Here is a 23149-nt window from a genome sequence, read left to right on the forward strand (position 1 = left end):
CCTCTTTCTCCTTGGTCAGTAGTTATTTTCAAAGCTTCCCTTCTCCTCTGCGCGTCCATCCCGTGAAACGCGGAACCGAGGAGATCACTGGCTGTGTTGTAAACGCGCCAGCTTGATCAGTAATGAGGAACAAGGGCAGGGGGAGGGAGCGCAGAAGAGTGAAGACTCAGACAACACCCCGGGAGGCACGGCCACCAGCTGGACTCTCCTAGCAGCCCAGCGGGGGGCAGACAGGCCGGTGGATTCTGGCTTAAGCCCAGAGCAGTGAGGGCCGGGCCGGCCTCCCCAGTGGGAGGGCACAGAGTTCCCCAGTTAGCAGCACCGGTTTCTCATATCAAAGGGCTCCCACTGCCTCTACTGGGCTCTCTCGAGTGTCCGGAGAGGCAAGGGATGTAAAGCTGCCTGGCTGACCGAGGCGATGCCTTGCACCTGGAAGACACCGCAGTGGCAGAAAGAGCACTGGCTTTGCGGCCCAAAGCTGCTGACTTTGCCATTTATTTTGCGTGTCTTTGGACAAGTAGCTTGGCCTTTCTGAGATTCAGTTTTCCCATTTAGAAAATGGGAATAATAAAACAGTACCACTGGCTGCCTCCTGGGGGAGACTGTGAGACCCGAATGCAGGCGAACGAGCCTTCATCAGATGTCAGGTGCTCAACATGGGTCCCCTTGGCGGCGGCGGTAAAGAGCCTGCCTGTCCATGCAGGAGACATGAGCGACGCGGGTTCGATCCCTGGCTCAGGAAGATGCCCTGGAGGAGGGCATGGCAACCCACTCCACTATTCTCGCCTGGAGTATCCCGTGGACAGAGGAGCCTCGAGGGCTACAGTTTCAGAGTCTGTCGTTGGCTGCCTCTGCCCCACCTCCACCACTTCAGCCTGCCCAGTCCTCACAGCATCTTGATTGTAGAGAGAAGGGTCCAGGAAGTTAAGTTCCCATCCAAGGTCACAAAGCTGCCAAGCACACCGACTGTAACCAGACCCGCCCCCAAGAGCCAGTCCAACCAGTCAGCTGAAATCACTCAGGCCAAAGCAAAAAAAGCTTGTTTTTTTTTAAACTCTGTGTTACAAAGTTGTCTATTAGAATCACTTTGGAGGCTTTTTATTTTTTTATGTCATATTGAACTATACTTACGTTGATTCAGTTTCAGGTGTGCAACAAAGTGATTTAATTATACATATATATATATATACACACACACACACACACATGCATTTAAAAAATTTTTTCCCAGTTAGGTTATTACAGAATATTGAACAAAGTTCACTGTGCTATTCACTAGGTCCTTATTAATTATGTTTTGAATGTAGCAGGGTGTATACACTTATTTCAATTTATCCCTACTCCCCACCTTTACCGGCTGGCGACCGTAAGTTTTCTAAGCCTGAATCTGTTTCTGTCAAGAAGTTCATTTCTATCATTTTTTTTAAAGATTCTGCATGTAAACAATATCATATGGTATCTGTCCTTATCTGACTGTCTTCACTTAGTGTGATAATCTCCAGGCTGACCCATGTTGCTGGAGATGGCGTGATTCATTTTGATGGCTGAGTGATACTCCCTTGTATTTCTGTGCCACATCTCCTGTATCCACTCCTCCGTGAAGTGGACATTTAGGTTCCTTCCATGTCTCGGCTACTGTCAGTAGTGCTGCTATGAACATTTGGGTGCATACATCTTTCTGAATTACAGTTTCCTTCCGTTTCCCAGGAGTGGGATTGCTCTTTTTCATTTTTAAAACTTTTCAGTTTTTTTTTTTGCAGAACTTCCATACTGTTTTCCAATTTACTTTCTGTAAATTGGTACATGCTGTAAGTTGGTACTGTACCAATTTACATTCCCACCAACAGTGTAGGAGGGTTCCTTTCTCTCCATACCCTCTGCAGTATTTATCGTTTGCGACTTTTCATGATGACCATTCTGACCAGTGTGAGGCGGGTGTCTCATTATAGTTTTGATTTGTATTTCTCTAATAATCAGTGATGTGCCTCTTCGCCACCTGGATGTCTTTGGAGAAATGTCTATTTAGGTCTTCTGCCCATTTTTCGATTGGCTTGTTTGCTTTTTTGATATTGAGCTGCATGCGCTGTTTGTATATTTTAGAGATCAATTCCTTTTCAGTTCCTTTGCAAATATTTTTTCCTACTCTGTGGGTTGTCTTTTTGTTTTCTTTACGATCTGCTTTACTGTGCAAAAGGGTTTCAGTTTAATTAGGTCCCATTTGTTTTTACTGTCATCGCTCTAAAGACAGGTTGAAAAAGATACTGCTGTGCTTTACGTCAAACCGTGTCCTGCCTCTGCTTTCCTCTAGGGAAACAGTGTGCTGTCTTACCTTTAGGTCTTTAAGCAATTTCGAGTTTATTTTTGTCTATGGTGTTAATTTCATTCTTTTACACAGAGCTGTCCAGGTTTTCCAGCACTGTTTACGAAGAGATTTTATTTCAAGAATATTGCATATCCTTGCCGCCTCTGTCGTGTTAGCCCACCGTATCTGTGTGGATTTATTTCTGGTCTTTCTAGCCTGTTCTGGGGGTGTGTATTTGTTTGGGTACCAGTACTGTACTACACTGACTGTAGCCTTGTAGTCTAGCCTGATCAGGGAGTCTGATTTCCTCCTGCTCCATTTTTCTTTCTCAGGATTTCTTAGGGTATTTGGGGTATTTTGTGTTTTCATATAAATTTTAGAACTTTTTGTTCTAGTTCTGTGAAAAATGCTATTAATAATATAATAGGAATTGCATTCAATCTGTAGATTGCTTTGGGTGGGAATGTTTCTTTTTCTGATCTTTCGCTGTTAATGTATAGATGCAGTGGATTTGTGTATTAATTTTGTATCCTGCAACTTTACCACATTCCTTGATGACCACTGGTGGTTTTCTGGTCCCCTATAGTGTCCTGTCATCTGCAAACAGTGAGAGTTTTACTTCTTTTCCAATTTGGATTCCTTTTGTTCTTTTTCTTCTCTGATTGCCACGGCTAGAACTTCCAAGACCATGTTCAGTAAAAGTGGCAGAAGTGGACAGCCTCGTCCCATTCCTTGTCTTAGAGGAGCCGCCTTCAGCTTTTCACTATTGAGTGTGATGTTAGCAGCAGGTTTGTTTCATGTTATTTACTATGTTGCAGTAAGTTCCTTCTATATTCACTTTCTAGAGAGTTTCTATGGTAGATGACTGTTGAATTTGGTCAAAAGTATTCTTCAGTTTCTTACTGTGATGTATCACCCTGACTGTTTTGTGGATATTAAAAAATCCTTGCAACCCTAGGATAAATCCCACTTATCATGCTACTATATGATCCTTTTTAATGTATTGGTGGAATCAGTTTGCCAGTGTTTTGTTGAGGATTTCCGTGTCTACGTTCATCAGTGATGTTGGCCTGTGACTTTCTCTTGTGATATCTGTCTGCTTTTGCTATTAACATCAGGGTGACGGTGGCCTCACAGAATGACTGGGAGTGTTCGTTGCGCTGCAGTGTTCTGGGGAATTTCAGGAGCATAGGCGTGAGCTCTTCTCTAAATGTTTGACAGAATGCCTGTGGCGCTGTCTGGCCCTGCACTTTTGTGCGTTCGGAGCTGTTTAATTAGTTTCAGTTTTGGTACCTGTGCCTGGTCTGTTCATATTTTCCACTTCCTCTGGTTCAGTCCTGGAAGATTGTGCTTTTCTAAGAGGTTGTCCCTTTCTTCCAGGTTCTCCATTCTGTTGGCATACACTTGCCTGTAGTCGTCTCCTGGGATCTTTTTCCTATTTCTGTGGAGTCCATTGTAACTTATTTTTCATTTCTAATGTTATTGATTTGAGCCTTCTTCTTTTTGTTTCTAGATGATTCTGGCTGAAGATTTATAGATTTTGTTCATCTTCTCAAAGAACCAGTTTTTTTTAAAAATTATTTTTACTATAGTTGCTTTACAATGTTGTGTTTCCGCTGCCCAGCAAAGTGACTCAGCTATATGCATCCGTATATCCCCTCAGTTTTAGATTTCCTTCTCAGTTTAGGTCAACACAACACTGAGTTCCCTGAGCAGTACAGCAGGTTCTCTGCCTCTTTGCCTGTTTTAAATACAGTAGGAAGAGTGAAAGATGTCAAACCCAGCCTCCCAGTTCATCCCACCACACCTCTTCCCTCCTTGGTGTCCATTTCTTCGTTCTCTACTTCTGTGTCTCTATTTCTGTTTTGCAAATAAGATTGTCTATCCCATTTTTCTATATTCCACATATATATGCGTTTATAAACAATATTTGTTTTTCCTCTTTCTTACTTCAGTCTGTGACAGTCTCTAAGTCCAACTGACCTCTATAAATGACCCCCTTTCATTCTTTTTTATGACTGATGTTCTATTGTGTATATACCACATCTTCCCGCCCCCCCCCCGCCCCCGCATTGGAGTGTAATTGCTTTACAGTGTTGTGTTAGTTTCTGCTGTACAAGAAAGTGAACCAGGAACTTCCCTGCTGGTCCAGTGGTTAAGAATCTGCCTTCAAATGCAAGGGTTCAAGCCCTGGCCAGGAAACTAGGATCCCACGTGCCACAGAGTAAGGAAGCCCACGAGCTACAATGAACCACAGCGAAGACCCAACAGATAATAATATAAAAAGTGAAGCAGCTGTATCTATACATACATCCCCTCCGTCCTGAGCCTCCCTCTGTGTTCATCACGGAACACTGAGCTGAGCTCCCTGTTCTATACAGCAGCCTTTCACTGGCTGTTTTGTCCATAGTGGTGTATGTGTCAAAGCCACTGTCTCAGTCGTTCAGCCCTCCCCTTCCCCGTGTCCATAAGTCTATTCTCTGTGTCTGCATCTCTATTCCTGCCCTACAAGTAGGCTCATCGGTACCACTGTCTAGATTCCATATGTGTGCATTAATATAAATACTGTTTCTTTCTGAATTACTTCACTCTATGACAGACTCTAGGTTCATCTGCATCCCTACTAATGACTCAATTTTGTTCCCTTTTATGGGTAATATTTCATTGTATACAGCACCACATCTTCTTTATCCAGTCATCTGTCAGTGGATATTTAGACTGTTTCCATGTCCTGGCTATTGTAAATAGTGCTGCAGTGTACACTGGGGTACATGTATCTTTTTGAATTATGGTTTGCTCTGGTTATATGGCCAGTAGTGGGATTGCTGGGTCATGCTGCTGCTAAGTCACTTCAGTCGTGTCCGACTCTGTGTGACCGCATGGACGGCAGCCCACCAGGCTCCCCCGTCCCTGGGATTCTCCAGGCAAGAACACTGGAGAAGGTTGCCATTTCCTTCTCCAGTGCATGAAAGTGAAAAGTGAAAGGTGAAAGTGAAGTCGCTCAGTCATATCTGACTCTTAGCGACCCCATGGACTACAGCCTGCCAGGTTCCTCCGTCCATAGGATTTTCCAGGCAAGAGTACTGGAGTGGGGTGCCATTGCTGGGTCATGGCCTAGTTCTATTTTTTTTTTTTTTTGATGAACCTTCATAAAAATATAGTTTTTTTTAAGAACCTACTTATTCTTTTAATGACCTTTATACTGTTCTTCATAGTGGCTATATCAGTTTTACGTTCCCACCAAGAGTGCAAGAGGGTTCCCTTCTCTCCACACCTTACCCAGCATTTGTTTGTAGATTTTTTAATGATGGCCATTCTGACACACGTGTAGGTACTACCTCATTGTAGCTTCGAACTGCATTTCTCTAATGATTAGTGATGTTATCTTTTCATGGGTGTGTTGACCATCTGAATATCTTCTTTGCAGAAATGTCTATTTAGGTCTCCCACCCATTTTTTGATTGGGTTGTTTTTCTGATATTGAGCTACGTGAGCTGTTTGTATATTTTAGAGACTAATCCTTTGTCAATTGCTTTGTTTGCAAATATTTTCTCCCGTTCTGAGGGGTGTCTTTTCATCTTATTTGTGGTTTCTTTTGCTCTGCACAAAGCTTTTAAGCTTAATTATGCCCCACTTGTTTATTTTTGTTTTTATTTTCATTACTCTAGGAGATGGGTCAAAAAAGATCTTGGTGCAGTTAAAGTGTTCTGCCTGTGTTTTCCTCTTTAGAGTTTTACAGTGTCTGGCCTTACATTCAGGTCTGTAACCCACTGTGAGTTTGTGAGTGGTGTTAGGGAGTGTTCTAAGTTCATTCTTTTACATGGAGCTGCCCAGTTTTCACAGCACCACTTACTGAAGAGACTGTCTCTTCTCCATCGTATACTCCGTGCCTCCTGTGTCACATATGAGGTGCCCACAGGCCCATGGGTTCATCTCTGGGCGTTCTATCCTGTCCCACAGATCAGTATTTCTGTTTTTTGTGCCCCAACTATATTGTCTTGACTGCTGTAGCCTTGTAGAAAACTCTGAAGTCAGGGAGCCTGATCCCTCCAGTTCTGTTTTTCTTTCTCCAGATTGCTTTGGCGTTCTGAATTTCCATACAAATAATTATTTTTTTAAGTGTTGTGAAAAATGCCATGATAATTTGATCAGATTGCAATGACTCTGAAGACTGCTTTGGGTAGTACAGTCATTTTCACAATACTGACTCTTCCAGTCCTAGAACACAGTGTATCTCCCCATCTGTTTGCGTCATCATTTCTTTCTTTCATCGGTATCTTACAAAGTTATCTGCGTACCAGTCTTTGCCTCCTTAGGTAGGTTTATTCCTAGGTATTGTATTCTTTTTGTTACAGTGCTAAACTGGGATTTTTTCCTTAATATCTCTTTCTGATCTTTCATTGTTAGTTACAGGAATGCAAGAGATTTATTAATTTTGTACACTGTGACTTTGTACAAATCATTGATTAGCTCAAGTATTTTTCTGGTGGCATCTTTAGGATTTTCTATGTATAGTATCGTGTCATCTGTAAATAGTGACAGTTTTACTACTCCTTTCCCAATGTGGATTCCTTTCCTTTCTTCTCTGATTGCTGTGGCTAGGACTTATTGAATAATGATGGACATACTTGTCTTATTCCTCATCTTAGAGGAAATGCTTTCAGTTTTTCACCTTTGAGAATGATGTTAGCTGTGGGTTTTTCATATATGATCTTTATTATGTTGAGATAGGCTCTCTCTCTATGCCACTTTCTAGAGAGTTTTTCATCATAACTATCATGGCTATTGAATTTTCTCAAAAGCTTTTTCTGTATCTAATGAGATGATCAGTCCTGAAGTACTGGAGCTTCAGGACTAATGCTGAAGCCCCAATACTCTGGCCACCTGACATTAAGAGCTGACTCCCTGGAAAAGACCCTAATGCTGGGAAAGACTGAAGGCAGGAGGAGAATGAGAAGACAGAGGATGAGATGGTTGAATGGCATCACCGACTCAATGGGCATGAGTTTGAGCAAGCTCCAGGAGATAGTGAAGAACAGGGAAGCCTGGCGTGTTTCAGTTCATGAGGTTGCAGAGTGTCAGACATAGCATGTCTGAACAACGACGAGATGATCATATGGTTTTTATTCTTCAATTTGCTAATATGGTGTATCACACTGGTTAATTTGCACATATTGAAAACTTCTTGCACCTCTGGGATAAATCCCACTTGATCATGATGTATGATACTTTCAATATGTTGTTGGAAACGATTGCTAGTATTGAGGATTTCTGCACACGTGTTTATCAGTGATATTGTAAATTTCTGTGTGACGTCTTTGTCTGGTTTTGGTATCAGGGTGATGGTGGTGGACTCACAGAATGAGTTTGGGAATGTTCCTCCCTCTGCAGCTCTTTGGAACAGTTTGAGAATGAGAGGTGTTACCCCTGCTCTAAATGTTTGATAGAATTCTCCTGTGAAGCCATCTGGTCCTGGACTTTTGTTTGTGGGAAGCTTTTTCATCACAGTTTCAGTACTTGTGACTGGTCTGTTCATATTTTCTATTACTTCCTGTCAAAGAACTAGCTTTTAGTTTCACTGACCCATCGGTATTGTTTTCTGTGACTCTATTTCATTTATTTCTGCTCTGATCTTTCTTTCTTACCTTCAACTATCTTTGGGTTCGCTTTATTGTTCTTTCTCTGGCTGCTTTAGGTGTAAAGTTCAGTTTTCGAGATTTTTCTTGTTTCTTGAGGTAAGATGGCATTACTGTAAATGTCTTTCTTAGAACTGCTTTTGCTGCCTCCCACAGGTTTTGGATGTTTTCACTGTCATTTGTCTGTGTACATTTTTGTATTTCCTCTTTGATTTCTTCAAGATACGTTGATTGCTTAGTCATACTTTTTTAGCCTCGATGTACTTGTATATTTTAACATTTTCCTGTAATTGATTTGTAATACTGTAATTAGATTTGTAATATTAGAATGACTTCTAACACTATAACATTGTGGTTGGAAAACATGCTTGATGTGATTTCAGTCCCAAGATGTGATTTATCCTGGAGAATGTTCCATGTGCCCTTGAGAAGAAAGTGTATTGTTTTTGGATGGAACGTTCTATAAGTAACAATTAGGTCTGTCTGATCTAATGTGTCATTTGAAGCCTGCGTGTCCTTCATAATTTTCTGTCCGTATGATCTGTTTGTGTAAGTGGGGTGTGTTACCGTCAATTCCCCCTTCTGTGGCTGTTAGCATTTGCCTTATATATTGAGGTGTTCTTATGTTAGTAGTTTAGTCGCTAAGTTGTGTCCGACTCTTGCAACCCCATAGACTGTAGCCTGCCAGGCTCCTCTGTCCATGGGATTCTCCAGGCAAGAATACTGGAGTGGGTTGCCATTTCCTTCTCCAAGGGATCTTCCCAACCCAGGAACCAAACCCGGGTCTCTGCATTGCAGGCAGATTTTTTACTGACTGAGCTATGTATATTTCAACTGTTATATCTTTTTCTTGAATTGATCTCCTGATCATTATGCATATCCTTCCTTGTGTAACAATCTTCATTTTAAAGTCTGTCTTGTCTGATATAAATATTGCTATTCCAACTTTCTGTTGATTTCCATTTGCATGAAAAACCTTTTTCCATCCCTTCACTTTCAGTCTGTATGTGCCCCTAGGTCTGAAGTGGGCCTCTCACAGATGGCATATGTACAGGTCTTGTTTTTGTATCCATTCAGCCAGGCTATGTCTTTGGTTGAGGCACTGAACATATAAATATATATGTTCCTAATGCCATTTTCTTAATTGCTTGGGGTTTGAAGGGTTTTTTTCTTCCCTTTATTGTTCTCTTCTCGTGGTGTGATGACCATCTTCAGTGTTGTGTTTGGATTGCTTTTTTTCCTATGTGTACCCATTGTGGTTTTGCTTGCATTTCCCATGAGCTTTTTGATAAAGCAGTCTGCACACACGCACGCACGCACACACACACACCCATCCCTTTCTTGGTGGCTCAGACAGTCAAGAATCCACCTGTGATGCAGAGACCTGGGTTCGATCCCTGGGTTGGGAAGATCCCCTGGAGAAGAGAATGGCAACCCACTCCACTGTTCTTACCTAGAGAATTCCACGGACAGAGGAGCCTGGAGGGCTGCAGTTGCAAAGAGTTGGACGTGACTGAGTAACTCACACACTATACATACACACACACAAAGACACACACAGAGACAAGATTGTTTTAAGCTCCTGGTCTCTTAATTTCAAAAGCAGATCTCCCTTCCTACAGTTACTGGTTTGCTATCATATTTCCTCTTCGCAGGACTGCAGTTCTTGCTTCTGTGTATCCCCTGGTGGGGGAGGTTGGTCCAGAGGCTTGTGCTGTTGTCCCTTGATAGGGGGTTTGGGGGTGGTGCAGTGACCAGAGCCTGCCCTCTGATTGTCGCTGCCCTGGCAGGGGTGGGGTCTGCTCCCCAGCTGTGGGAGTGGAGCCCCGTCACAGGGAGAGAAGCCACTGAGTGTCCCTCCTCAGGAGCTGGTCGCCTCAGAGTGAGCTCTGCTGTACAAACTCAGCAAGCACTCTGTTGCTGGCACTGCTTTTGGCCCCACCATGACTGGGGGGGTGATTCATATTGTTGATCACTAGAAATCAGCCCTGGTGACCCCCAGGTGTCCTTTTCACCAGGCCCCGGCGCAGGTGCCCTGACTGAGGTCGTGTCCTGGGACTGCAGTGGTCGTGCACCTGGGCCCGGCCTGGCCCGACCCCCGTGAGTGTGTCCAGAGACCGAAGCTGCAGAAGCCAGACCTGTTCCAGCTGCAGGAGTACAATTCCTTGAGGTGTTTCACAGGCGCTCAATTTAGGAAACCAGCAGCAGAGGGGGCTCCGGAGGCTCAGCTGTGGTTTCAGTACCCTCTGCAGCTGTTGCTCCCACCGGACCCTGCGCCACAGCACATGAACCCACCAGGCAGGAAGGAGCTGGGGCCCAGGGGATCAGGGCGAGCGGGCCCCCCAGGGGGCAGGCAGCTCTCAAACTCCATGTCCCAGCCCCCGTGGGCACCCGTGTCACACTGGGACCACCTGCGTGGCTCTCAGCCTGTCCTGACGGCCACAGCCCGTTTGCTGGGCTCTTCTCCAAGGCCGCCTTCTGTCCCAGCCCACCTCCCCACCTTCTGCTTCCTCTCCTCTTCCTCCTTCGACCTCCTGGCTTTTCAGGGGATCTTTCTTGTCCTCTTAGGTGTCTGAGGCCCTCTGCTAGCTGACTCCCAGGTCAGTAAATCAGAATCCAGGGGTAGGACTCAGGCACTGATATTTATTAAAGTCCCTCGGATGATACAGCCAGGGTTAATATCAACCGATTTAACCAGTACAGTCCCCCGACCCCACCCCCAGTCTGGAAATACTTTAAAACGTACAAGCCAGTACTTATCCGGACAAGGTAATTGCCTCTGTATTGGAGCATATATATGAAGGCTTTACAAGATTCAAAAGTGTTTAAATATCAGGTCCATGGGAATACTGACAGTTTCTCATAAGGCTTCATTACAGCACAGAAAGCAAATAGTTTAAGCATGTTTCTGGCAACTCACTTTCTCTTCTTTCCTTTTCACTGTCAAATCATTTTCCAGTGTAATGAAATCTTAGCCTAATAGGGCTGTTGCCTGCTCTTTACCTTTCATGGTCAGAGTAGTGCAGAAATATTAGCCCTAAGTGAACACACTGCTTCACTGGAAATCAATGGCACCTGGGAAAAATGTGCACCTACTTTATTAAGACTCCCTTCTCCCTCGTGGCTGCGGTATGTGGACTGGGAAAATTCTAACACAAAGAAATGACCAGTACAGTTTTTAAGAAGACTGCGAAAGGTCAATCTGAGACAAGTGGGATATTTTATTACTGTGAAAGTATTTTAATTGGAGTATAATTGCTTTATAGTGTTGTTTCTCCTGTGCAACAATGAATCAGCATTTGTATACACACATCGCCCTCCTTGCGCGCCTCCCTCCCACCCCACCATCTCACCGTCTGGGTTGTCACAGAGCACCGAGCTGAGCTCCCTGCGCTAGGCAGTGGCTTCCCACAAGCCGTTTGACGCACGGTAGTGTCTATGGAGGAGTGGGATCTTTTAATGGTGATGATTAATAACACCTAATGAGGTGGCCCCACTCAGAGTGAGGCCCCGGCAGCCGGCACGCACTGAGTCCTCACCTCAGGGCCAGGCACTTGCGAGCCAAGCACCACCTCCTTTATTTTGCAGCAACCTCCTGAAGAAGGGTGCTGATCAACAGCAGCTGTCACACCTACTCAACACTGCTGTTCTCTTGGAAGCAGTCACACGGAGTTAGGTAATGAGTGGGCGTGGCTGTGTTCCGGAGGGGTTGGGTTTCAGCCAAAGGCTGGAGTTTTGGACTCCTGCTGCAGACACTGGCCCAAGGCTAGGAAGGGGCTGAGCCAACGTTCAGTCCAGGTGCTAATGGCTCCAACATCATTCTCTGGTACTTTGACAACCACTGAAGGACATGCATTAGCCACTCAACTTTCTCCTCAATAGGTTCTCTTTTCTGCTTGCCAGCTCCTCAGAGCATTCACCTTTCTCTTTTCAGAGATGACCTTATGCTCACCTCACATTATTGCCCCCATCACGGCCACCTCCCTGCTCAGGACACCCCAGCAAGCTGAGAGACCAGGCCAGAGCAGCCCTGGAAATGAACCCCTCCTCTGCTCAGGAGGCCGAGCTGACCCTCAGGAATGCTGGATTTTCCTGGCCGACCTCCTATGCTTTGTTGAGCAGCCTCTTTTACTCCAGCACTTAGCTGAGGCTCTATATGGAGGCCTTTTAAAAAAAAAATTTTTTTTTTAATTGGAGGATAATTACTTTACAATGTTGTAGTTTCTGCCATCTATCAACAAGAATCACCCAGCGGTATACATATGTCCCCTCCCACCCCTCCGGGTTGTCACAGGGCACCGATTTGCCCTCCTGTGTAACACAGCAGATTCCCACGGGCTGTCTGTTTTACATATGGTAATATGTATGTTTCAGTGTTACTCTTTCAATTTGTCCCTCCCTCTCCTTCCCCCACTGTGTCTGAGGCCTCTTTTAGTTCAACTAAAGGCAGGACGGTTGGCTCTGCAGCTCTCTAAATCGTGGACAGGGACACACACACACACATCACCCACGGATCTCACACGTGTTTCCTGAAGTTCAGAACATTGACTGGCAAAGGCAGCAGTTTTCCCAGCTTGCAGGTCTGGGCTGAAGAACCAGTCACGTCCTTCAGACTCCTGCCTCAATCACCACACCACCCTGGTCTCAGCAAAACAGCATCTGCCACCCCTCACCACCGATGCTATTTTTTAAGGGCCTAGAGCTGGTCATTGATTGGACCTGGGGTGCAGGACTGGCTACAGAGTTTGCAGGAGGTGGCCCTAGTGCTGAAGAACCGCCTGCCAGTGCAGGAGAGATCAGAGACTGAGGTCCATCCCCGCGTTGGGAATATCCCCTGGAGGAGGGACTGGCACCCTCCAGTATTCCGGTCGGGAGAATCCCATGGACAGAGGAGCCTGGCGGGCTACGGTCCGTGGGGTCGCCAAGAGTCAGACACGACTGAAGCGACTTGGCTGGCAGTGCAAACTGAGGACGCAGGAGCCGCGGGAAAGCGCGATCCTCTGTGGGCCGCCCTGGGGTGGGGACTGGCCCCGGGCAGCCCACTCATTGGCTCGCTGCTGACCTATGGGGTGAAAGGTCCTCAGCCCGGCCAATCGGATGTTTTCCCTCTGGAACTTAAGGGGAAAGACAGAGGCTGCCCGTTGCAAGGAAAAGAAACCAAAGTCATATAAAAGACTTCCCAAACCTGCTGACAGTTTCTCCCCACACAGCGGCAAGAATGACCTTCTTAAAATCAAACCCGACGCGATATTTCCGCCACTTGAAACCACCCGTCCACCCTCGCTCCAAACACGGCCCCGCTCCGTCACTCCCTCACGCCACTCCGTACACACTGTGCCCTTTTGTTTCCTGAACAGACCGAGCTTGTTCAAGGTACATGAGTCACACAGGCGGTTTCCTCTGCTCCCCCCCACCCCCCCCCCCCCCAGCCTCCCTTCTCAGCTCTTAAAGGTCAGCGGCCGAGAGGCCCTCCCGCTGCACCTGGCTGAAGGAGGTCCTCCGGTTAGCCCCCTGCGTTTGAGCCCCTCCGTGTGCAATCGTTTACTTTTGTTGGTCTGTGTACACGTTTGCTCTCTGCCTCCCTCGCAGAATTTCAGCTCTGGAGGAGGTGGAGCCTTGCTTGCGCAGTTCATCTCTACCACCCTACCTGGTAAATTACAGGAACTCCAACATACTGTAGGATAAATGAGTAATTGTGTGATTGTGTACTCTCTCAACGGTCGTTCCTGTTACGCAGGAACCTTCTGGTTTTGTGTGTTTGTTTTGAATCTGGGCACACTATTGAATTTCCTCATTAGCTTCAAATGCTTTTCTGTTAATCCATTTGGGAATTCTGGGTATAGATAATGATATCTTACAAAGATATTAATTCTGCCCTCTCCCAAAGTTATATAATTTGTTTCTATTTCCTGTCTCGTTGCTTTGGTGCCATAGTTAGTTGATTTCAAGACAGTGTGACTGATGAAAATTATCAAGCTCTGGGGGCATACAGGAACTAACAGCAGGACGACCAGCTGAGGAGTGGAAGCACTTATTTTAAGCATGGTGTGATAATGGCCTGTGCTGAAGACATAGGAAGGAAAGAGTCTCTGGCAATTACTCAGATAAAGGATTGGTGAGACTTGATAATGGGAAAAGGCAGAAGAAAGGGGGGAAATTCTCAGAACTCCAATCTGAGTCAAGATACTCTTAATGCATTGGCTCCCAGACAACTTAATCTCAGACTAAGAGAATATCCACATTTTTTAAAGGAGGAAGGAGTTGATACAGCCAACTGTTTGTCTAGTGCCCATTTTTAACTACCACAGTCATTTTTTTAAGGCCCCCCAAATTAAGGATATACCTGAAAATCAATAGCCTCATGAAAAAGGAAGCGAGAAAATTAGAATACTCATTAAAGAAACGGTTTTGGGAATTGAAGAAAACTGGCAACCACGGCTCCAGGCTCTGACACAGTCTGTCTACATCCAAAATACAACAGTTTTCCCAGCATCTTACAAAGGGGGTCTCACTTAGTCATCCTAACAGCACCGTGTAGTAGGTAACACGCCAAACGTGAGTCTGGAGCGCTACCGTTGGCAGAGCTTTGAGGCCCACATTCCCTAACACATCACCTTGCAACTGACAGCCCATCACACCCTCTGCCCCTGTTTCCTCCACCCCACCCCCCGAACCTATGGCCCACCTCTGGGCTCTTGCACAGACCTCCATCCCAGTCCAGTTTACTTGGAGAACTGCTGCTCATCAAGCAGAGCATGGCGTTCATCCTCTTCCTAGAGGTAGGGAAGAAGTAAAGGCCTGTCCACAGGCAACACGGTGCCTGGTGTGGTGAAAGTCACATAAACGTACTATTTTAACCATACTTACCTGTACAGTTCAGACGCACTAAGTACATCCCCATTGTGTGCAACGGCCACCATCATCCATCGCCTGAATTTCTCACCTTCATAATCTGAAACTCTGTCCCCAGTCCCCACCCACCCAGCCCCTGGAATCAACCAGTGTACTTTCTATGAATTTGACTATTCTAGCTCTCTCACAGGTAAAATCAAACAGTATGTGTCTGCACCTCATGTATATTGGAATGCATTAAGGTTGAGATTTTCCCTATAAACGGACTGTACTTCTCTTTCCCCCTGTGCTGTATACACAGTAGTACAGTAGTGTAAATATGTCTGGGGGGGATGAATCGGGAGAGTGGGGTAGACACATACACACACTATGGCTGGTGGTGTCTGAAGAGGGGAGCCAGAGCCTGGTGTGCGCAGCGCAGACACGCCCCCTCAGCTCCAACGTGGAGCCCACAGGCCCTATAGGCACGGGTTCCCCGAGACCAACCTCCCTGAGCCTCAGTTTCCTCATCTGTACCACCTCAAGGGTTTCACGATCAATTACCACGCCAGACACTGCCATGCCTAGTGTGTAGTAGAGGCTCTGCCTCAGAAAAACAGGACTCATGAAGAGGTCAGAACCAGGGCCTAAAGTTTCACTCAAAATAGCCAGCCTGGGTCATTCTCTAGAGGAATTTTAAGTCTCTCTCTACACACACATGCACGCACACACCCCACACCCTCTTCTCTCTTACCTTCACCCTCACAGTTGCTTAGTTGAGGGCATTTCAAGGATATGGAGCCCACCTGGAGAGAAGTGAGCCCTTCTGCCGAATTTCAAATGCACTGACATTTCAAGCTACTGTGGTGGACCTGAGGCCATGAAGAAGGCAGACATCTGCATTCAGGATGACAGCCATCCCTCTGCAATTAGACATGGCAGTCCTGGGATTTCATATCCTTCTCTTTGATCTGGAGAAACTGAAAAGCTGGACACATCTGTGAGGAAACTACAGACAGGAAAATAAGGGGTGATGTTTTCTTTATCACTGCATTTATCCAAATTACCTTTAACACATTGCTCTTTTTATATATCTTTTCTTTCTCTGATACAAGCTCCCTGAGAAACAGAAACTCAAACAGAATTCCTCTTATAGGAGGAAAAAATTTTTCCTTAAAGGTCAAAAACATTTGCACATGTCAACCCATGTACTTTGTGACCCAGGCCCACTTTTCAGCCATGATCCCCAATCCCTACACCCTGCGCACAGGCTGTCTATTTTATTGTCACAAATGAGGAAACCTAGGCTCGGAAAGTCAGGTAGCTCCCCAGGGTTGCATGGTGGTTAAGATCCATCAAACACCAAAAGCCTTGCCCTTCAACTGTGCTGCGAGAATGGCTAAGGCTGTGCGCTCATCTGACCAGCTCCCCCATCCCTGCCACGAGAATGGCTGAGGCTATGGGCCTATCTGACCAGCTCCCCCGTCCCTGCCGTGTTGTTTCTACAGCCTCCATGTACTCTGAGATCCAGAGGGAGCGGGCCGACATCGGAGGCCTGATGGCCCGGCCAGAACACAGAGAATGGAACCCAGAGCTCATCAAGCCCAAGAAGCTGCTGAACCCCGTGAAGGCCTCCCGGAACCACCAGGAGATGCACCGCGAGCTGCTCATGAACCACAGGAGGTGGGAGAGGAGCCCCCTGTGAAAGGCCAGCCTGGTAGTCACCCTGGGGCTCTGACAGACAGGGCAGGTCTGAGGGTGCCCCATGTGGTCAGCGGAGAAGGCAATGGCACCCCACTCCAGTACTCTTGCCTGGAAAATCCCATGGACGGAGGAGCCTGGTAGGCTGCAGTCCATGGGGTCGCGAAGTCGGACACGACTGAGCGACTTGACTTTTCACTTTTCACTTTCATGCATTGGAGGAGGAAATGGCAACCCACTCCAGTGTTCTTGCCTAGAGAATCCCAGGGATGGGGGAGCCTGGTGGGCTGCCGTCTATGGGGTCACACAGAGTCGGACACGACTGAAGCGACTTAGCAGCAGCAGCATGTGGTCAGCAGCACACACTGTGGAGGTCCAGCAGCCCCGTGACCCCGTCTAGTCAGCCATGGGTGCCTGCTCTCCATGTGCGTCGGCTACGTGGATGCCCTGTGCCCAGACTGGGGGGTACACAGAGGAAGGGGACCCAGTTCCTGCCCTCACAGAGGAGACCGACGTTTGACCAGATGGTGGGACGGGTGCTTTGAGGGAGGCACGAATGGCCTGAGACCCCAGCGGAGCCACCAGCCTGGGCTCCAAGGACGAAGTGATGCCTCAGCTAGGGCTAGAAGAGTGGGTGGGAGTCAGCCAGGCTCGGAGGTGGGTACTGGCTGCGAGCAGCCGATGGATGAGAATGTGAGAGTGCAGAGGAACCTGGAGGAGCTCAGAGAGAGTGAAGAATGTGGGGCTGTGAAGGGTCCCAGTGCTGGCTGTCACCGTGGTAGAGGAGGGACGAGTGGAGCAGGCAGGCCAGGAGCATGCAGTGGGCAAGGCTGGCTGGAGGTGTCGGGCCTGGGACTACTGGGTTATTGAGGGACTGTGGTGAACGGCAGGCTTCCCAGCTGGCACAGGGGTAAACAACCTGCCTGACAATGCAGGAGACACGAGAGAGGCAGGTTTGATCCCTGGGTCAGGAAGATCCCCTGCAGGAAGAAAGGGCAACCCACTCCAGTATTCTTATCTGGAAAAATCCCATGGACGGAGAAGCCTAGCAGGCTACAGTCCATGGGGTTGCAAAAATAGTCACACACGACTGAGGCAACTGAGCATGCATGGGGAAGGGAGAGGGAGGCTGAGCGTCCCTCCCTTCCCAAGAAGGCCTCTATTCAGCAGCACCAGGACGCAGGTTGCAAAGCCTCCGCAGCTCCTTCTAGTGGTGGCTTTTGGTATTGACGCTGGCTGTGATTGTCCTTATTTTCAACTAACATACTGTCCAGCAGATCTCATTTTTCATCCATGTTGTCCTCCTGCCCGTTGGTTACACTAGTCTCTCTGTATCCGCCGAGACTGGTTACAGCCCCTCAACAGAACCCAAAAACTCCAGGCCGTTGTATAAAGTGGCATTGCACAAGCCCACCCTCGGTATCCACGAATTCAATCTGTGGAAACGGAGGGTTGACTGTGTATTGGAAGTACTTCGTCAAGATCCCTTTTAGAGTCGTCCCTTTTAAAATCACCAGTTTAAAAAACAGAAGCCTAAAGACAAATCAGGGTGAATGTTTGCAGTATAAATGACAAAAATATGTACGTTATCTCTTACAAATCCATAAAGAAAAAATCAACAGAAGGTACAGTTAATTCACAGAACAAATGAAAGTAGCTGGCACCCATCTCCAAGCTGCTCCACCAGACCCTGCAATACAAGAAGACTGGACAGTAAGGAGAAATAGATGCTCTGAAATACTGTTGACAAAAGTTATAAATTGGATAACCTTTTCTAAGGAGCAGATGGGAACATATAACCAAAAATCTTTGAAGATTTTGCCTGACCCAGCAATTCTACCTCTAGAAACTTACCCTGAGAAAATAACCAGTAATATCCTACAGCCTGGTCTCTGCGATCAGACAGGCCCGGGTACAGATCCCCCTTCAGTCTGTTCACACCTGTGACGTGGACTGGAGTCTCAAGTCTAGGGGTCCCCCTTCCCTGTACCCTGGACCAGAAATGCTTGCACGAGGTACTGGCTGACGTCAGTGCAGGCTGCAGCCCTGGGTGCAGGGCGGTGGGAGTCTCCTAACGTGCCCCCCCCCCCACCCAGGGGCCTGGGTGTGGACAGCAAGCCAGAGCTGCAGCGCGTCCTGGAACACCGCCGGCGGAACCAGCTCATCAAGAAGAAGAAGGAGGAGCTGGAGGCCAAGCGGCTGCAGTGCCCCTTTGAGCAGGAGCTGCTGAGACGGCAGCAGAGGCTGAACCAGGTGGGTGGGGCCCCCAGCCCCAGCTTCCTCCAAGACTACCTGCTGGGCCAGGGAGGCGCTTGGCCTGCAGTCACAGCTGACGAGGAGGCGGAGCCAGACGAGGACTGGACCCAGGGTCCACCCCTGGCCTGCGTCCTCACTCGGCTACTCCCTTCGCTGTGTGACTTGGGTTCAGAGAGGGAACGCACTGGTCCAGTTTTCTCATTGGCCCCATCTATTGCATGCTGATTCTGATTATCTTCTCACAGCTGCCCTGTGAGCCCAGTGGAGTTACCATTTGAGAAATGAGGAACCTAGGGCTCAGCTGAGGTCTGCAATTTGAAGCAGGCTTCCTGGGGAGAACAGTCCTGTGCTGTGTCCCCTCAGCTTCCAAGCTGGTGGCAGAACTGATCCTGGTTGTTTCCCCAGAGAGGACCCTGGGTCCAAACCCAGTGGCTTTTGAGTGGGAATCTCCCTAGCCCACCCACCTCACATCTCTGCTTCTCTTTCCTTCAGCTGGAGAAACCACCAGAAAAGGAAGAGGACCATGCCCCTGAGTTTATTAAAGTCAGGGAAAACTTGCGGAGAATCACCACTTTTACCAGTGGGGAGAGGGCGCTGTAGAGCTGGCTCCAGAGCCCCAGCGCCCCCACCAGCCCGCCCTGGCCCCCACCGTGCCCCTCCAGCCCTCCTGTACCTGGCAGCCCTGGCCCCTAGACTCGGCTCTGCGGTGTTCATGCTCGCTCCTGGAAACCTGACCCCCAGAAGATGGGGGATCGTGAACGCAGGCTTCTCCTTCTAGCACTCATCGCTCCTGCTCCCAGAAGCAGCCGCTGCTGAAGGAACTTCCGCAGGCTCCCTCCTTGAGCAGCTGCTGAGCCCTGCCAAGATGCTTCAGGCAGAGCTGGGAAGGGACAGGCGCCTCTCTGGCCCCATGGGGCCCTGCTTCTCTGGACAGCCCAGGTCTCAGAGAGCTGCCCTATGTGGTCTCTGCAGCCAGGTGTAGGGCAGCTAAGCAGAGCATCGTGGGGGCACCTACCCTGAAAGCCTGAGGGGAGAATGGTCTGTCCTCAGGAAGGGTGGGGCGGCCCAAGGCCGCCCTCCAAGGTAGATGCACACTAACAAAGACAGCTTCGGATGGTCTGCCAGCCTCTCCCCACCCCTTCACCTTTATTCCCTCCACGCCACCCGCCTGCACCCTGTAACCACAGCACCCCAGGGCTGCAGCCGCTCTGCTTCTGGAAGTTAGAACAGTGCTGCTTGAACTGTACTGTGCCTATAAATTACTAGGGCCCTTTGCTGGAAGACAGCTTCTGACCCCGCAGGTTGGGGTGAGAGCTGAGAATCTTGTTTCTAACAAGCTCCTGGACTGCCGCTCTGAGGCCCACACTGTTCCTGGCAAGGCTGTAGCATCCAGGGATGGCAAATAAAAGCCCCCCCAGCTCCCGTGACCCCCGTCCTGGAGATTCCCATCCGCCTCCACAGCCTCAAGGCGCTCTTTATTTTCCTCCCACCCCAGGTGCCCGGGAACACCCCGAGCTAGGAAACGGTGTTGGTTATGGGACCAGAGATGCATGTGATTGCCAATCTGCCTTTCTTACCACACGGATGCAATTCTAGCCAAAAAAACACACAAAACTTTTTTAAAAGAATCTTTCCCCAAAGCCTACGAAAAGCAAATAATATAGTGATTTCAAGCTTTGGAAAACATAAGAAATCAGTTTGAAGACCCCAGCCCCACCTGCGACACTGGCCCCGCTGAGTGCGCCTGAGGCCCACGCCCGATTCGGATTCTGTCGCTGGGGCCAACTCCGTGGACTCACTCGCCTCCCAACACGGACCAAATGTTTGAACTTTCGCTCCTGTCCCATATTTAAAGATCTGGAGACCCACCAGGCTTTTCCTTTTCTTCTGAAGAATAAAACCCCTGCCCCATAGCTCAGTCGGTAAAGAATCCACCTGCAATGTGGGAGACCTGGGTTCAATCCTGGGTCGGGAAGCTCCCCTGGAGAAGGAAATGGCAACTCACTCCAGTGTTCTTGCCTGGAGAATCCCATGGTCACAGGAGCCTGGCGGGCTACAGTTCATGGGATCGCAAGAGTCAGACACAACTTAGTGCTTTCTTTCTCTGGCTTTGTAAACCCATCGTTCAAGGTAACAGGGCTCCAGTAGAAAAGCATTTCCTTTTACCCCCAACCCTGCTGGGCAGAGCTGCCGCTGGGATGCAGTCTGGTAACTGGACCGAAGGTGGGAGGGAAGGGACCGCCCTGGTGTTACTCCTACCACCAGAGACGTCGTCCTTCTCCTGTGTGTGCTGAGGGGCGTGAATAGACATGCTGCGTGTGGGGAGGAACGAAGGGAGGCTCTGAAAGGCTCTTGAATGTGACCATTTTGGTGAGAAGGAGGGAATGCTATTTTACATGTCCGTCTGGCAAGGGTCATGCTAAAAATGCACAACCCCTGAGTAAAGACCACCACTTCCCCAAAGAAGTCGCCCCCTGTCGTTCAGACATGTGAGAACGAGACTGAGCGTCTAGGGTGGAGGAGCCCCCAAGGGAATGCCTGGGGGTTCACTGTGGGCCCCAGGGTGCTGCACGGGGGCAAAGCCCTGAAGAATCAGAACAGACCGCGAGTGCCACAGCGTCCCCGGAGCCTGGCAGACACCCCTGTTCCCTCCCAGGGCTCCGTCCCCACTCCTCCTCTCTGGCCCTCTCCAGGGGTGACCACGTGACCAGGTACAGCCAGCGACATTTACAATGAAGGGGCTCCTGGAAAGCTTGTTTTTCTGATGAGAGAGACAGATTGGGTAACACGCCCTTGCCCCTCCCTTCGTCGAGGGTGGGACACCTGGAGCCGCAGCAGCCATGTTGCTACCATGAGAAAATGGCCAAGAGAATCTCCGAGAATGGCCCGACTGTCATGTGACCAAGCCGATGCCGGCAGCCATCCTCCTCCAGGATACTTGTAAATACAAATAAATCCCCTTGTTTACGCTACTGTTGGTCGGCCTCTATTCTGTGGAAAAACATTCCTAACAGAAGCCCAGCTCTGTGGCCCAGAGTTACCTGCAGCCTGTCCTGAAAGTCAGATTCCCCTCTGTCATCAGAAACCTACTGAATCAGGACCCCCAGCGACAGTGCCGGGGACCTGTTTCTGCACGTCTGCTGGGCAGCCTACACGGCACGGGTCTGCGAACAGCTGCCTGGGCATCACCGACTCACACATCCTAAGTATGTGTCGAGACTATGCCACGTGCCACATGTGGGGGACTCCACCTGCTCCTGTTCTCCCTGCTTGGGGCCCCGCCCCCCACAGCCTGTAACAGAGCAGCTGAAATGTTAAAAGTCCTGGTAAAATCTAAGGCAGATCACGTCGCTCGTCTGGCTCCCAGTCAAGTCCTTCCTGTGACCTAGAAGGCCCTGTGTGTCCTGCTCCCCCCTGCCCCACTTCCCACCGCCCTCCCCTTCCTCACCCAGCTCCAGCCAGGCCACTCCCTGCCCTGCACGCCCTGCCTTTTCACCTGCTCTTCCCCAGCCAGGTCCGGCCTTCCCTCCCAGAGCCACACAGCGCGCTCCCTCACATTCGGGTCTTTGTCATGCTCTTCCTAAACCGGGTCCCTTGGTCACCCTTTCTAGAATCTCAACATCTGACACTCTTCCTGTCCCTTCTTTCCCTCCTTGCCACTTATCCCCATCTACCGTGTATTTCACTTCCCTTGTGTGTCTCTCCTAATGATAATGCTGGCTCCACGAGGGCAGAGATTTATGTCTGTCTTGTTTACGGCTGAATCTCAAATGGCCATCCTCCTTCCCTGCCAGCAGGTGGCCTCCCTGGTGCCTCTCTGACAGCTGGCCCCAGGGAAAAGAGCCCCAACCCTCCCGCTCACAGCCCAAGACAACCCCAGCCCTCCCGCTCTCGGCTCAGAGAATAGGTACTGGCCACTGAGGGCACAGGGCACACAACAGGTGCTCAGTACATGTCTGCTGAGTGAAAGAGGAGAACCCCCTTCCTCCTCCCAGGTGCAGGGTGCAGCGCCTCTCCTCACCAGCACCCGCCTCCGCCATGCTGACCCTCGCCGAGCTGTCAGTTTGGTCCAGAAGCTCTCCTCTGGCTTCCTGGGCTTCTGTCGGCACACGTGGGTCCTACCAGCACTTGTACCTTCAGGATGCACGTTGGAGCTGCGTGGCTCCCAACACCCCACTTGCTGGGCCCCCAAAGAGTTAGGTCATCCCTGAAGGCAAAGGTCAGGCATCACCCTGTCCTAGAGATCCTGGAGAAGGAGAGGCCTGAGGCTGTAGCTGAGACGGCAAACCGTGCCCTAAACGGGGAGCCAAGAGCAGCGAGCCCTGTTCGCGCTGAGGCCACTCACACCCACCAGACCACAAGTCCCGGACTGGGTCTGAGGCACCCTCTTCGATGGCAGACCGGCTGTGGCGCTGGTGGTAAA

The 23149-nt window shown here is 48.9% G+C and overlaps 1 protein-coding gene across 9 annotated transcripts in view; it reads left to right on the forward strand.

Annotated features, from left to right (window-relative positions):
* FAM107A (family with sequence similarity 107 member A) overlaps positions 1-21698 on the forward strand; it is a 36282-nt gene extending 14584 nt beyond the window's left edge. For 8 of the 9 annotated variants that reach the window (XM_013973631.2, XM_005695778.3, XM_005695775.3 and 5 more), the window contains exons 2-4: positions 16278-16452; positions 18567-18723; positions 19219-21698. In XM_013973631.2, coding sequence (XP_013829085.1) covers positions 16278-16452; positions 18567-18723; positions 19219-19326 — 440 coding nt within the window. In that variant the 3' untranslated portion in view covers positions 19327-21698. Of the gene's footprint in view, positions 1-11526; positions 11615-16277; positions 16453-18566; positions 18724-19218 lie in introns of all 9 variants that reach the window. The other variant, XM_018038251.1, reaches the window with a different exon arrangement.

This window comes from Capra hircus, chromosome 22 (genome assembly GCF_001704415.2).
Source record: "Capra hircus breed San Clemente chromosome 22, ASM170441v1, whole genome shotgun sequence".
Lineage (NCBI taxonomy): Eukaryota > Metazoa > Chordata > Mammalia > Artiodactyla > Bovidae > Capra > Capra hircus.